The 15027-nt window shown below is 27.1% G+C and overlaps 1 protein-coding gene across 1 annotated transcript; it reads right to left on the bottom strand.

Annotated features, from left to right (window-relative positions):
• Positions 1-56: 56 nt before the first annotated feature.
• Positions 57-4063, bottom strand: LOC110626230 (disease resistance protein At4g27190). Its single transcript, XM_021772014.1, has 2 exons — positions 1295-4063; positions 57-460 (listed from the first exon to the last, which is right to left on the bottom strand). Exon 1 carries the CDS (start codon positions 3970-3972, stop codon positions 1315-1317), a length of 2658 nt encoding a protein of 885 aa, XP_021627706.1. The 5' UTR covers positions 3973-4063; the 3' UTR covers positions 57-460; positions 1295-1314.
• Between the last annotated feature and the right edge of the window lie 10964 nt (positions 4064-15027).

Raw genomic sequence — 15027 nt, 5'->3', positions numbered from 1 at the left:
CAAAGAAAATTTGCCTCAAGAAAATAATTCAAAGATAATTAATAAACACAATACTTGAAAAGTCATTTGATTTTTATTGTTACATGTTACAAACTGAAGAGAAATAAAATACTTTGCAAAGATAGATGATTTTCTGCATAATAAGAGATATCTAACCTCAAATAAAATTTTACCATGAAATATGGTTCATCCATTCTGCAGCACTAGGCTATGCAGGTACGCCTTCAGCCCTTCAATATCCACCACAGTTATATAGTAAGACTTGTATTCTTAACCATTCAAAGATGGAAATGAAATTAAAATCACGAAGCTCCCCTTTCCCGGGTACTGACTGATAAGATTTGCATAAAATTTTGAACAAATTCATCTGTGGGATTGTGAATCTGCTGTCATGTGTCGGATGCTCATATATAACTCTGCTTTTTCCAGTTCTTTTTTAGCACAAGTCATGATAAAACATCTACAATGAGAGCAAAAGGCAAAAATAAAAAAAATTGTTAGATGATGGCATTTTCCAAATTGGAATGCAGCAAAAGAAACATATCATGTCTAACACAGGCAAGTGAAATGTTTCCAACGGCATATTTGAAGGTAATATTACTTTAGATGTATGCAATAGATATAAAATTCCATGCAAAGTTCAAGATTTATGCATCTATGAATGAAGTATTAAATCCATTTATTTCACATGGCGTGGATTCCACAATGATATGAGAGGACAAAATTGACAACTCATCCTACTCAATAATCCCCATCTAGTCTCTACATTATGGTAGAAAAAAAATCAAATAGGAAACAGAAATTGGGTGAGAATGTAAATTGATATTGAGATGTAAATTGGAATTTGTGAGAGACAGCTGCTTGCGTCGTGAAATATCCTTACCATTTTTCTCATAGACACATAATTCACAACAAGTTTATCATTTTGCATCATATCAACGATATATATATCAGAGAAAAAAGTGGGCAAAGAAACCAATGATTTTGATGAGGCAGGGTACTGAAGGAAAATCTGTTCCAGAACCTATCCTTTCAACATTTTCTACTGAAAAAAAAAAAATTCAATGTAAAACTGCTGCAAGTTGCAATATTAATATGCAAGTGTGCAACATGTTTATCATGTAAAACACATAGCTAGATGGTTATTGCAATGGAATCTAATACTCAGTAATGTAATGCAAGGTAGAAAACCATTGGTAAGTTGGAAATCATATTCAATAACCATATACCATAGCTAATATCGAAATATACTTTATGTTCAATCTATCACAAGCAAGAGAGTACAAAACCATACCAGAGCCTCTTCTTTACTTGTCAGGGGATTTCTTCAACGATCTCAAGTCTTGAAATGAATTGGCAGCATGGTTGATATTGATTTTTGATATCAGATTCAAGATTCAACTGATTCCACCAGGATTCATGGCATCTGATCAGTCTTAGATTCTCAGTGTTGTTCAGGCTTAAAGGTAAACTTCGTAGCATCCCACACTGATCAATCTCCATTGCTCGCAAGGAAGGCCACTTCAATGTGACATTTTGACAAATATTTTGCAACATTGATAGATTGACCAGCTGCAAGCTTTTCAGCTTGGGGAGCAAAAGAGTTGGGTTGTTCCCATCCTGCTCACTAACTCCAATTATATGTGTTGTTGTTGAACAATTCTCCACTCGTAAATGCTCCAATAGAGTAATTTGCTGAATCATCTTGATTGATAGAATTACAACCAACGCTTGACAATTGCTTATTATAAGAGTAGTTAAACTAGCAAAATTTTCCTTCCCCATCGAGCCATCGCAGATACTAGTTAACTTCCCTAAATTGATTAAATGCAGTTGTTTTAACTCCTTTAGTGCAGCAGCACTTTGATTGTTGCCGCTAATGACGGTCTTCATTTGACTGCAGTCCTGAATTGCGCATACCTTCAACCCTGCCATGTTATTGATGCCAAATCCAGATAAATCTTCAATGGCTTTATGGCCAATCAATTCAAAGGTGCAGGCTTGTTTTAGAACCTCTGAAATTGTGCAAAAAGCTCCATCATCATCTGAAGGTTCATTGTAAGCAAAAAATTTTAAATATCGTTCAGCTTTATGTTCATTCGTGTCTATTTCACGATGCTTCCAGGAAGAACCAACTGTAATTTTAAAGGATCTGAAAGTTTTTTCTCCCCATTGACCATTTTTCTCATTCCATGACTTACTTTCCCTGATGAAGGCATCGAGGCACTTTACACTTGGAAAGTAGATATGAAGGGTGGTTAAAAACTTCAAACTGGCCACCTCCATGGCAATTTCCTGCGCAACATTATTCCACTGGTCTTGAGAATCTTCATCAACAAGAATAGCCAATTCTTCCAGAAAAGAGAGCCTTGCAATTAAATTCCTTGGTTGGACATCAAAATTCTGGTGATTACCAGCATTTCTGATAAATGAAACTCTCAAACACCTGAGACCAGTCATATTTCCTATTTCATCAGGCCAATGAGAAATTCCAGTTTGACAAATGTCGAGGATTTCTACATACTTGAGTTCTTTTATTTTGGCAGGTAGTTCAACCAAGTCATTACAATTGTTGAGATATAGCGCTTTCAGGTTAATTAACTTGGAGATAGAAGATGGAAGTGTCTTGATACCAGTATAACCCAAGTCCAGAACTTGAAGCTTACTCTTGAGAACAAAAATAAGATCCATAATCTGTTCCAAACTTTCATTCCTCTGGAGAAACAAGGTGGTGACGGTATGGAAACTTACCTTTGTAAGTGAAGTTCTCAAGTCATTGCACCTGAGTGAAATCCATTTTGGATCCTTACACATACCCACACCATTGCCCGGTATAACCAGTGAGGAGAGCCCTTCATCTGTCTTTAAAGCCCAGTTTCTGAATAAATTGGGAATACTAACATATTTCACTTTCGTACACCTCTTCAGTAAACATGCGTTTATAAGACACTTCATTGTAGCATGTCCTTCATGGCGTGCCCTCCTAAATACTTGCTCATTATTACTCCCTCCAGAAGCAGGAATAAATTGTTCAGCCCTCCAGCACTCTATCAAATGATCTTCATAGATCTCATGATCTAGGGGATACAACGCCCCATACAAGAAGCATTTTTTCCTGTAATCACTTAATTTATCATACACAAGTTTGAAGACATTATATGATTCGCTGAAGGGTCCCAAATCATCATCATATGTGGATGACTGCAACTTCGACAAACAATCTGACCATACCTGGTCATTTCCTTCACTTTTCAAATATGTAGCTACAGCATTTATCAATAGTGGTATCCCTCCACACTCTTTCACAATCAATTCAGCATCGTGTTTATTGCGCTGATAGTCTGCTGCTCCACCTACAATTTGTCGGAACAACACCAATGCGTCTCTTTCAGACATTGGTTCTAGTTCCCAGGACTCCTCCATATTCATCTTGTCACAAACGGCTTTGTATCTTGCAGCCACCACCACTTGCCCACCATCATGGTTGTCATAAATTCCCAATTCCTTGAGATCAATTTCCTGGGAAACTTGATCAAGCATCAGCAAATACTTCTTGTTGTGCAGAGCATTAGATATTGTAAGTGCAACTCGGTGTGAAGTTCTGACTTCCCCCACACTCAGTTTCAAGTTCAACTGCTCTAAAATGCTTTGTCGTATCTTTTCCTCTGTATCCTTCTCTTCAACTTTTACAAAAATGACATGTTGAAACAAGCCAGTTTCGTGAGCTTTAGCATTCAGGCTCTCCATAATAGTAGATTTGCCCCTCCCTGCAAATGCCCATATCCCAATTTTCTTCACATTGTCCCGATTAAGAGATTCCAAGATCCTAGCCACGTTGTTCTTAACCCATGACAGTTCATCCTTCCTTCTAAAGGACTGGCTCGCAGAAGATGGTGGTTCTCTGTCAACCATTGCCTTATCAGAAGTCATTTGGTCCTTGAAAGAATCGATCTCTTGGGCCTTGAGCTCCATATCTCTGCTGAGTTCTGCTTGCGACGAAAAACCACACGTTATATAATGGAATCTACGGGATTTTCTGTACTTAGCCTTGAGAATCTTAACATCTTCTTCCAACTCTCGCACGCCTTCATCCAAAGTTTTCCATTCATGAGTTGTCGTCTTCGTGATGGTGTGGTCACATATTTCTTTCTTAATATCTTTTTGCCTAGCAAGGAGAAGCCGATATGCTCTTTCGAGTCTCGTCGCAATCTCGTCTAGTTTTCTGGCACGACGCCGTTCGTGCTTTATAAAGGGGAATATCTTCAGTCCGCAATTTGTTATTGATGTGATAGTGCCGCCGCCACACAACAGAACCTCAATTATGCCCATCCTGCAAATCAATAACAGCAAATTTTGGATGTCACAGAATAAAATTGGCAATTTAAAATGATTGAAATTTAATCAATTAAAAAAATGATAGACGTTAATGGTAAAAGGCTTTTAGCCCTTAAAATATTGACCGTACTTAAAAACTTTTTCAGATGGAACTTTATTTAACCTCATACAAGGAAGGAAAATTTATTATTATTATTATTATTTTATTAATCAATGTGATTTAATAAAAATAATTAATTAGTCTTTTCTTTTTATAAACATAATTAATTAGTCTTTTATTTTTATAAACATATTGAATAATCTTTATCTTTTTTATTTTTAATTATTTAGTTTCTTATTAATTATATAAACTAAATACTTATTATTATGCAATAATTAAATAATAATTATTTTGAAATTTCAAGAAATTAAATAATTGTATTTTTTATATTACTAGACTAAATAAGTGTATTTTAAAATTATAAATACCAATTAAAAGTAAAGATATTTAGTTATTTTATGTATTACTAATATATTAAGTGATGAAATATCTAAATATTTAACCATTTGAAATTGAAAATTATTATAGTTAATAATTTTTTTAAAAAATAACTATTAAGTGTTTTTTTTAAATAGATAGATTAAATAATTAATTTACTAAAATATAAAAACTAAATAGTTACTACTTATATCTCATTTAAGTTTTATTCACTCAAATTAATAAAACTAATCAATAGCTTTAATTTTTAAAAAACTTTATAATAATTTATATAAAATATCCTTTAAATAGTCATACTTTTTTCACATGTTATTATTAAATAACTTAAAAATTAGTAAGAGTATATATAGAATATAAAAATTAATATTATGTTGAAATTCTCAAAATAACAGATAATTTAAGACTAAAAGGTTCTATAAAACGATACTAATTATGATACAAGAGGTAATAATTTTTTTAAAATAAAGCAAATCAATCTTTTTTATTCTAAAATTTATCAAATATTCTCTTTTAAAGACATATAAACCCTTTAATAATTTTTAAAATGCGATAAATAAACGCTTTAGTTTTTAAAGATATATAAATATAAAGATGCTAGAGTATAACTTGTTTCTTATTCAATCCGGTCAAAACCTTGAACAAAAACTTTATAGTATATAAGTTATTATGTGTATCTAAGTTACAATGTTATGATATAATATTTGGTATTATTTAGACCAAATAAATAAGTTGTTCTTCATTAAATATTTCAAAAGTCTTCTTCGTAGATTCAGTATTATCATTATAATTAAGTTTATTGATTTAAAAAAATAACAATTTTATGATTTTTTATATTTATAATTAAATTTTTAATTTTAAATTAAAAAATTATAGTTGTAGTAATTTTTAAATTAATTTTAATCAAATTTAAATTAATTTACACGATAGACTATATGTCATTATTTTTATTACATAAGCAACTTGATTAATTGGAATTAAACCTTAATAACATTCTAAACTCTTAATTTTACAAAAATTTTTAAATTATATAATTAAAATACTTAATTCTATTGTATTTAAATAAAAATTTTAATTGAAAATTTTAGATAATTAGTGATTTTTAAGATTTTAATCAAAATTTAATTTAAATTAATCAAGCTATTTATATAGTAAAAATAATGACACATCATCATGTGAGCTAATTTAAATATGATTAAAATTAATTTAAAAAATTGTTACAATTACAATAAATTTAAAAATTAAAACTTTTTAATCTAAAATTTAAAAATTTAGACTATAAATATGAAAACTCATACTTTATAATTATCATAATTAATTTAATATAATTTAATAAAATGTAATTTTGATTATTCTATTAAAAGATGTACAGATAATTTGTTGAGAGATGTATAGACAATTTAAACTCATAAATGTTACCGGATAATATTAGTTACATAAGTGGAATATGAAAAATATATACGAATTAAAAAACAAGGGTTTATTGACATTTTTTTAAATTTTTTTAAAATGAAAATTGAGAAATAAAATATGAAATTTTTCAGATTTATTCCGATACATTTGCTACTAGATTTAACCTGTTGGTAAATACTATTGACATATTTTTAAAATTTAAAAAAATTTATTAACCTATGTATGGAATTTGAAGGGTTTACATATTTTTAAAGTGCATATTTAACTTTTTTTTTTAAATTTAAAGAATTTATTTGATATATTTGAATAGTTAAGGTTTTATTTAGAAGATACTCGTTTTATTCTATAATTTTTATTAATTTTTTTAATTATTTTAAAATTATTATTTATTTTTATTTTTTAAAAATTTATAATAATATATAAATTTACTATATAATTTATTTTATTTTATTTTATTTTTAAAATATTTTTTAATATTTAATAAAATTTAATATATTTAATATGAGTATAATTTAAAAAAATAAAAAAAAATATATTTCTTAATATATGTGAAAAAATAAAAGAAATAATAATTGTGGGATGAGTATTAATCGGCTTATGTAACTATCGGACCATAATTTAAGAGCTACATATGCTTTTTTCCAATATTAATTTATACATGAACTTTCAAAATCTTGTTAAACCTAAATTGATGTTTTGGTTAAATAAGGCCATAAACTTTGTATTAAATCAAGTTGAGCTAATTTTGGGGGAAAATTACAATGTTTTGAAAATAAAGTAATTTCTTTAATTATTTAAAATAAAATAATTCTATGAGTTTTTTTTTTAAACATAATTCTATGAGTTTTTACATTCATATAAGTACTTAAAATTAGAATTGGAATAAAAAATGAACAAAAAATTGAGCTTCAAATTCTCTTTTGTAATGTCGTTAAATATAATCTGATATAAATTTCTCTAATTTTTTAAAATATAAAATTTTAATTGAAAATTAATTAAATTTTCTTAGAATTTTATATTTATTTTAAAAAATAATTAGTTTAAATAAATTAAAAATTTTGCTTAATTTAAGCAGTAAGACTTTTTTGAAGATTTTAAAATCTTCAAAACATCTTACCTCCCTTAAAAACATTTGTTTCAAATAAATTCGTTACTCTAAAATTCATATTTAATCTCTATATCTTCATCCCAAACATAGTAAAATGACGAAAGGTTTTTGAGCAAAATAAGAATACTCTCAAAAAGACTTCGAAATGTTTAGAAAATACACTTCAAAAATTTTTTAAAAATATTTTTTAGTCCTTTATTTTAACAAAATTAACAGCTTAATCTTTTTATTTTAGAAAGTCTTGTTTTTGTTTTATTTACTCTTTAATTTGGACATTGGAGATGTCCATTTGAATTTCATTCAATCTTTATTATTTGAAAAATACAACTGTATATTCAAGTGCAAAGATAAATTCTCTCTTGAGAATTCATTAACTAGGAGAAAAACTTGATTTCAACTAGAGGGATGGACAAAAGACTAGACAGAACAAAGATATATGGACTAGTTAATTTATTTTCAAAATAGGAGGACCAAATAATTAATTTTATTAAAGTAGAAGGATTAAACAGTAATTTTTTATTACAGACCTTGACCTAGTCATTACCTAGCACTTCCGAGTAAAGAGCAAGTACATTTTTCGTTCTAAAAAAAAGAAAAGAAAAGAAAAATACACTTTTCAATTAGTGTGTTTTCTTTTCAATATTACATTAATTTAAATTATATTGTATTAATATAAAAGATTCCTAAATATTAAGATGTGACTTCAAAAATAAGAAATTGAGTTTTATTGATTAATGACTTAGGTAATTAATTGTATTAATAATTTATCCTATTAATAGTTTAACTTATTTATTAAATTATATAATTCTTTTGTCTTTGATCGGGCACCCCACTGTGCTTTTCCTTAGTTTATGGCTGTTTTTTCAACAGTATCTCATAAAAAATCCAACGTAAATTCTCTATGTTGCAGCATAATAGATTTTATCACTATACACGGTACTTGTTAATTTATAATATTTATATCATAAAAGTATAAAAAAATATATTATCATGTTTTAATTGTTTCCTGCTTCAAAAGGTCCATAAAATATAATTAAAAAAAGTCTTTCAATCTACTATCTTAATGTGTTGAAAGAAAAAGCTTTATCTAAAGAAAAATACGACCTCCTAAATGTATGCATTAGATTAAAATTCTCTTTTTTTATCTTCATAAACTTTCCCCTAAAATTCGTGTTAAACATAAAACGTTAATTTTTTTTTTTTTTTTATCATGTTTCCAAGTAAAAGTGGTTGAATTTATAATAACGGAACTTGCGTAAGGCAATAAATTTTAGAAGTGGTTGAAAGATGAACTTTTGTTTTAACCTCTTATTTTTTTTAAAATATAATTTTATCACAGGCACCCTTTAAAATATTAACAATTTCAGCGAATAATGTGTGAATATTTTTATTAAGATGCAATTTTTATTAAAAATATAATAGTTCCTCCATCCATAATTTTTTTCCACATATTAAAAAAATAACTTCTTTTATTAATTTTTCAATTATATCTCTCTTAAAAATATTAAATTTTATTAAATATTAAATAATATTTTAATAATAAATGAGAATAAATTTTTAAAATAAAATTAAATTAAATACGATTACAATAATTAATTTATATATTAACTATATATATATATAAAATAAATAATAATTTTGAAATAATAAAAATTATGAGAGAATGTAAATATATTTTTATTGTTTTAATCAAAATATATATATATAATTATTTTGTTTTCGAGCAGATGCAAAAGTTCATTCATGAATCAGACTTAGATTTTTCAATTTTCTTAAAAGTTTAAATATACTTTAATCATCAATATGTCAAAATATTAAAATTGGTAAATGTAATTGATAAAATAAATAAATCCTTAAATATTAATAAAATTATAAAATTAAACTTGTATATTAAACCCCAGTCTTTATTTATTAGTAATAGTAATTATTATTATATGAAACCATTTAAATTTATATATTTTATATCTAATTAATTAATAATATAAATTAATTTTTATATAAATTGAGTATATATTAACTCATACCGTAAATATATAATATTTCATGTAATTTCATTATATATTTATATTACAAATTTATATAAATATGATATATAAAATTTTTTTTAGTCATATATTTTTATGTAAAAAAACATAATTTATTATAAATATTAATTAATAAACTCAAATTATTTTAAATTTAATTAAAATTAAATTGCATTGAATAATGAAATAATAATGAAATATTGAAATTGTTTTCCTTAAAAAAGTTACCTATCAGTTACCATCCCTACTCTATGACATGGTCTGAGGCCCAAAGGATTTATATTTAGTTCTTAAGCGGTGTGTATATCTATATCTGAAAAAAAAAAAAAAGTAGAAAAAGAAAAAGGAAAAGAACATGGAAGCTCAAACCATTTTGAAACATACCTGAATATGAATAGGAACTTTCTTTCCCGTCAGGCGAAGCGATCGTGATCCTAATCGATCGGTATGAAACAGGAGTAATTTCTTCCTGCGAAACCAATACATGATCACGAGGATACATAGCAGCCAAGAAACATAGAGAATTGAAAATCACAACAACAAGGCTCGTTAATTTCGATAAATAAACAAATTTTTTGTAAAAGGCTGAAATGCAACTTAAAATAAAAAAGAAATGGCCTTTTAATAATTTTTGTAAAAAAAGTGATTCAGTGGGAAAGAAAAAAAAAGTTAAAAACAAAATCTCACAGGCGTCTTTTCGGTTTTTGAACAGCATACAGCAAAGTCGTTGAGTCAACGCCTGGGCTACACCAAGTCAAAGCACAACGAAATTTCCTGTGATCTCGAGAATTAAAAGACTTCAAATGCACATCACCTGTTTGATTATTACCTTAAACAAAATTTGAATACAAACTTCCGATCAGAATATAGGAGGATATAACATATTGTTCAGCAACTATATGAAAGAAGATCATTTTCTACTCAACCAAGCAAACCTGCATATATGTACCTGCAAAAAGCAAGTTGAAAAAGGAAAATTACAGAAGTTTTCCCCCAGCCATCAACCAGAGAGAGAGAGAGAGAGAGAGAGAGAGGGATAGATGATTCTTCGTACGTGACTGCTAAAGCAACCGGCGAGGAACTGCGACTCCGAGTCACTGACGACTCCAGGCCAAATGGAAGTCGGCTCGGTGAGCTTTCTTATATATATTATTAATTGGAATCTTTAAGCAAAGTGTTTTAATTAAACAGAAACCTGTTGCTCCCTGGCTTCTGATAAATGGATTTGTAATGCGCAACTCGTCTGCACATGCCGAATGTCTGGCTGCTTGTGGGCCTCAACGTTGAAGAAATAGCTTAGAACTTCCATTTTAGAAAAAAAATAATAAAAAAAGAAAATTGTAAACAATGAGAACTACCGGTGCCAGGTGTCACCTCTGAAGATTATTCTAATAAATAGATTTGAGCCCAACGATGTTTAACGCGTTGGAGACTTGGACGCTCTCCTCGGCTCAACCGGCAGAAGGGACGAGAAACAAAGCGAATGCGCAGCAAGTAAACGAAAAGTTTATTATGAATAAATAACTATTTACAAATATAAATATATTACTTCAATTCGTGTAGGTTGAATATATATTTATACATTTATATTAATTTAAATAAATTTATTAAAAATTTAAATTAAAATTCTAACATATTTTATTTCTAAATTTATAAAAATCATTATAATTAAATATAAATTAATTATATTATCAATAATTTATTAAAAAAATAAAAATAAATTACACCTATTATTAATTATATTCTAAATTTTATTAATTATGTTATAAATCTTTATAAATTAATAAATTTTTATACGAGTATATAATAATATTGTTTTATGAAAATTTAAACCATAAAATTTTAATACTAATAAGTCGAATTATCGAATTATTTTTTTTATTTTTTATAAATCAATGTGATTAATTCATATTTAAATTTTCATAAATTTAAATATTTAATAAATTATAATTTTAATTGAGATGTTTAATTAGTCAACACAAAATATATTTAACCGATATATGTCTTAAAAAATGTCATAGAATTTTGTTTTTTTTTATTAACCACATGATCTTCCACATACACAAATAGTTGAAAATTACTGAACAAATCCCTAGTTTGAGCTTAGAGTGTGGAATAATAGTTAAATAATTTTTTAGTTTTTTAATTTAAACAAGCCTTTTAACTATAAAAATAAATTAAATAAATTTAATATACCCTTAAAAGATATAAACATTTAGAAGTGCTTTAATTAAATTATAATGATATTTAAATAAAGAATTGTTTAAATTTAAAATTTATTTTAATTAATATAATTAATTTATGAAAATTATAAAATAAACAACGTGATTCAATAAGGAAAACTTTAGTGAAAATTGCGAATTTAACTTTATGGTTTACAATTTTTTATAATTGAATTTTAAAAATAACTAATTAAATTTTATATTTTAGACTTTTTAATAATTACACTCTATTATTTATTTAGTGATTAATAAACTAACAGAAATACGTGTATATACTATATAATATAATATAATTATTAAAAAAAATTATACTTTTTAAATTATTATAATTCGAGGAATTTAAGGTAAAGAATATCAATTTCGTAGAATTCTACATATAATTATCTCATATGTGATTTTTTTTTAAATTATATTATTATTACTACTACTTTCGTTTCAAAATATTTGTAATTTCAAATTTATTCATCTAGAAATTAATAGTTTTAATTTAAAAAAATTATAATATTTATTTAAAATATCTTTGAATAATGTTTTTTTCATATTAATATTAAACAACTTAAAAACTATTAAGAATATCTATTGAAAATAAAAATGAATGTTATTTTGAAATTCTCAATATGATAGATAATATAAGATAAAAAAATTATTTAAAATAACAGTAATTATTATTATTATTATTATTATTATTATATCGCCTTGTCATTATGCCTATGTGTCGTTGATTCAGGGGTGCTTGCCTTAATTTATAAAAATTAGTTTATAAGTAGGGATGGCAACGGGTAGGGTACCCGCGAAATTGGGAGTACCCAAATCCGAACCCGATTATATATAAAATTCTCAAATCCGTCCCAAATTCGTTTAGTATTTTAATTTTACTACCCGTACCCGTTCTAAATCCGTTTAGCAATACCCGCACACTATCCGAACCCGATCGAACCCGATTTTTATAATTCAATTCAATGATAAAAAATTAAAAATTTACATATTATAACCCAAATAACAAGCTCTCCATTTTTATAATTCAATTCAATGATAAAAAATTAAAGATTTACATATTATAACCCAAATAACAAGCTTGAATTAGGAAATTTAAATATACTAAAAGTAAATAAATATATTACAAATTTATCATAACACAACCATTCATCAATTATCTATCCAACATAAAATTTTAAACAAATGAAGTGTTCCAAAAGTTCATTAAACTACATTGATTGAATATAAAATATATTCAATTGGTCATTTCAATCTCCAACATCAAATTGTGCTTGAAAGTTTCAAAAAAACAAATACAGAAAAATTAGAATACCACAATTGCAAAATAATACACATTATCATAAAAAATAATAAAATAAAAAAGAATAAAAATCAAACTTACATATTAAGATTGTGAAATGCATGATTTAATTCACATCATTCTCAGCATCCCATAAACAAGATATACTCTCATTTGAACAACCAGCTACATAGTAATATAGAAAAAATTATTAACATTTATTAGCTTTACATTAAAATAAAATAAAATAAAAATAAAAATAAGAATTTATTATTGTAATTACCTTCAATTTCTGACCATAACCAATTTTGTGAGCACATCAATACTTCCAAAGTATCTTCATGGAGTCTACTTCTATGAATACTAACAACTCTACCTCCAGTACTAAAAGCAAACTCAGATGCAACTGAAGACACATGTACAGCCAAAAAATCTCTAGCAATCATTTGTAATGTAGGATATTTTATCCCATTTGTCTTCCACCAATTAAGAATATCAAATTCTTGCATCCATGGCAAAACTGGCTCTTCAAGATAATGATCTAATTCAGATTTCACATAAACACTAGTGGAAGAAGAGTTAAGAAATGCAACTAGATTACTGAAGTATTTCTTCAAAGAACCTTGATTTTCTGAAATTGAAATAGGTGGAACTGAAGATAAATTTTGAGATTTTGGCTTGAAAGCTCGAGATTGGTAATCATTAAGTAAGTTGTAACAAGTAACCTTAACTTGCTCAATCTCATTCGATGTATTATCACCATAAATCATTGGAAAATAGTATTCCACCACTTTTATCTTGTACCGTGGATCCAATATGACAGCAACAGCCAAAACAATGTGAACCACACTCCAATATTTTTCAAATTTTTCAAACATTCTAGCAGACATTGACTTTATAACATCATCATCAGAACTCATCCATTCCACTATTGAATTTCGCAATTGGCAAATCGAAATGAAAAAGCAATTAGAAGTTGGATATTTCTTCCCAGAAAATATTTCAGTGATGCTATGAAAAGTTTCTAATTTTTCCGCAACTCTTTTTGTCATTTCCCAATCATCATAAGTAAGCACATCCTTGTAACTTTTTTCCCTAATTTTCAATCTAGTAAAAACATCTTTGTACTCAATTGCAGTTTGAAGCATATGATATGTTGAGTTCCATCTTGTTTTACAATCTAAACTCAACTTTTTTGTACAAGTAATCTTCAATTGTCTAGCCATTTCTTCAAATTTTTCTACTCGTTGAGGAGAAGCTACCCAAAATACTACACTATCCCTAATCCTTGAAAGTGAACTCTCAATAGTGGCCAACCCATCCTTAACAACAAGATTTAAAATATGTGCACAACACCTCATATGCAATACAACCCCATCACATAAAAGATCACCAAACAATTTATCAACAACAATAGAAACCATACCATCATTAGTAGAGCAATTCTCTACAGTGATTGTAGAAATTTTGGTCTCTATATTCCACTTGCTAAAAGCCTCCATTAGATTTTTGGCAAGCTCTTCCTTAGTATGAGGTGTTGGGACACACAAATCTATATAATAAAAATAAGAAAAAATTAATAATCTATCAAGTTAAATCTTATTGAAAACAAATCTTCATAACAACAAAGATAGAGAGATAAGAAATTTACCGCAAAATTCGATTTTGTAGCACCCAAAAGTCATCAATATAATGTGCTGTGATAGACATGTAGCCTTTCTTTTGATTTGATGTCCACATATCAGTAGTGATTGCTATTCGACTCTTGAGTTTCTCTAAAGATTTGTATAATTTATTAAACTCAACATCATAGATATCCAAAATATCTTTCTTAATGGTATTTTGAGAAACCATTTTGAAGAGTGGTTGAAGGCTGGCAACAAACTTTCTAAATCCCACATGTTCAGTAATGGAAAGTGGATACTCATGTAATATAATGGCACATGCTAACTCCCTTCTTGATTTTTCTTGATCAAATGTAAAGTTTCCAAAATGCACTTTTCCATCATTTCTTATATCTATAGAAATCTGCTTTTGTTTCTCTAGACATTTGACTATGTCTTGATTGCCTTTCTTTGCACATTTCTCTATATGATTGTGCAAAGACTTAGTCCCATTTTTGCTATTAGCTTTGAGGCTTGTCTTACAATAACTACAAATTGCCCAATCATTCC

This window comes from Manihot esculenta, chromosome 11 (assembly GCF_001659605.2).
Source record: "Manihot esculenta cultivar AM560-2 chromosome 11, M.esculenta_v8, whole genome shotgun sequence".
In the NCBI taxonomy this organism is placed as follows: domain Eukaryota; kingdom Viridiplantae; phylum Streptophyta; class Magnoliopsida; order Malpighiales; family Euphorbiaceae; genus Manihot; species Manihot esculenta.
Note: the sequence above shows the minus strand (reverse complement) of the source record. Positions and strands in the feature narration are given on the sequence as shown.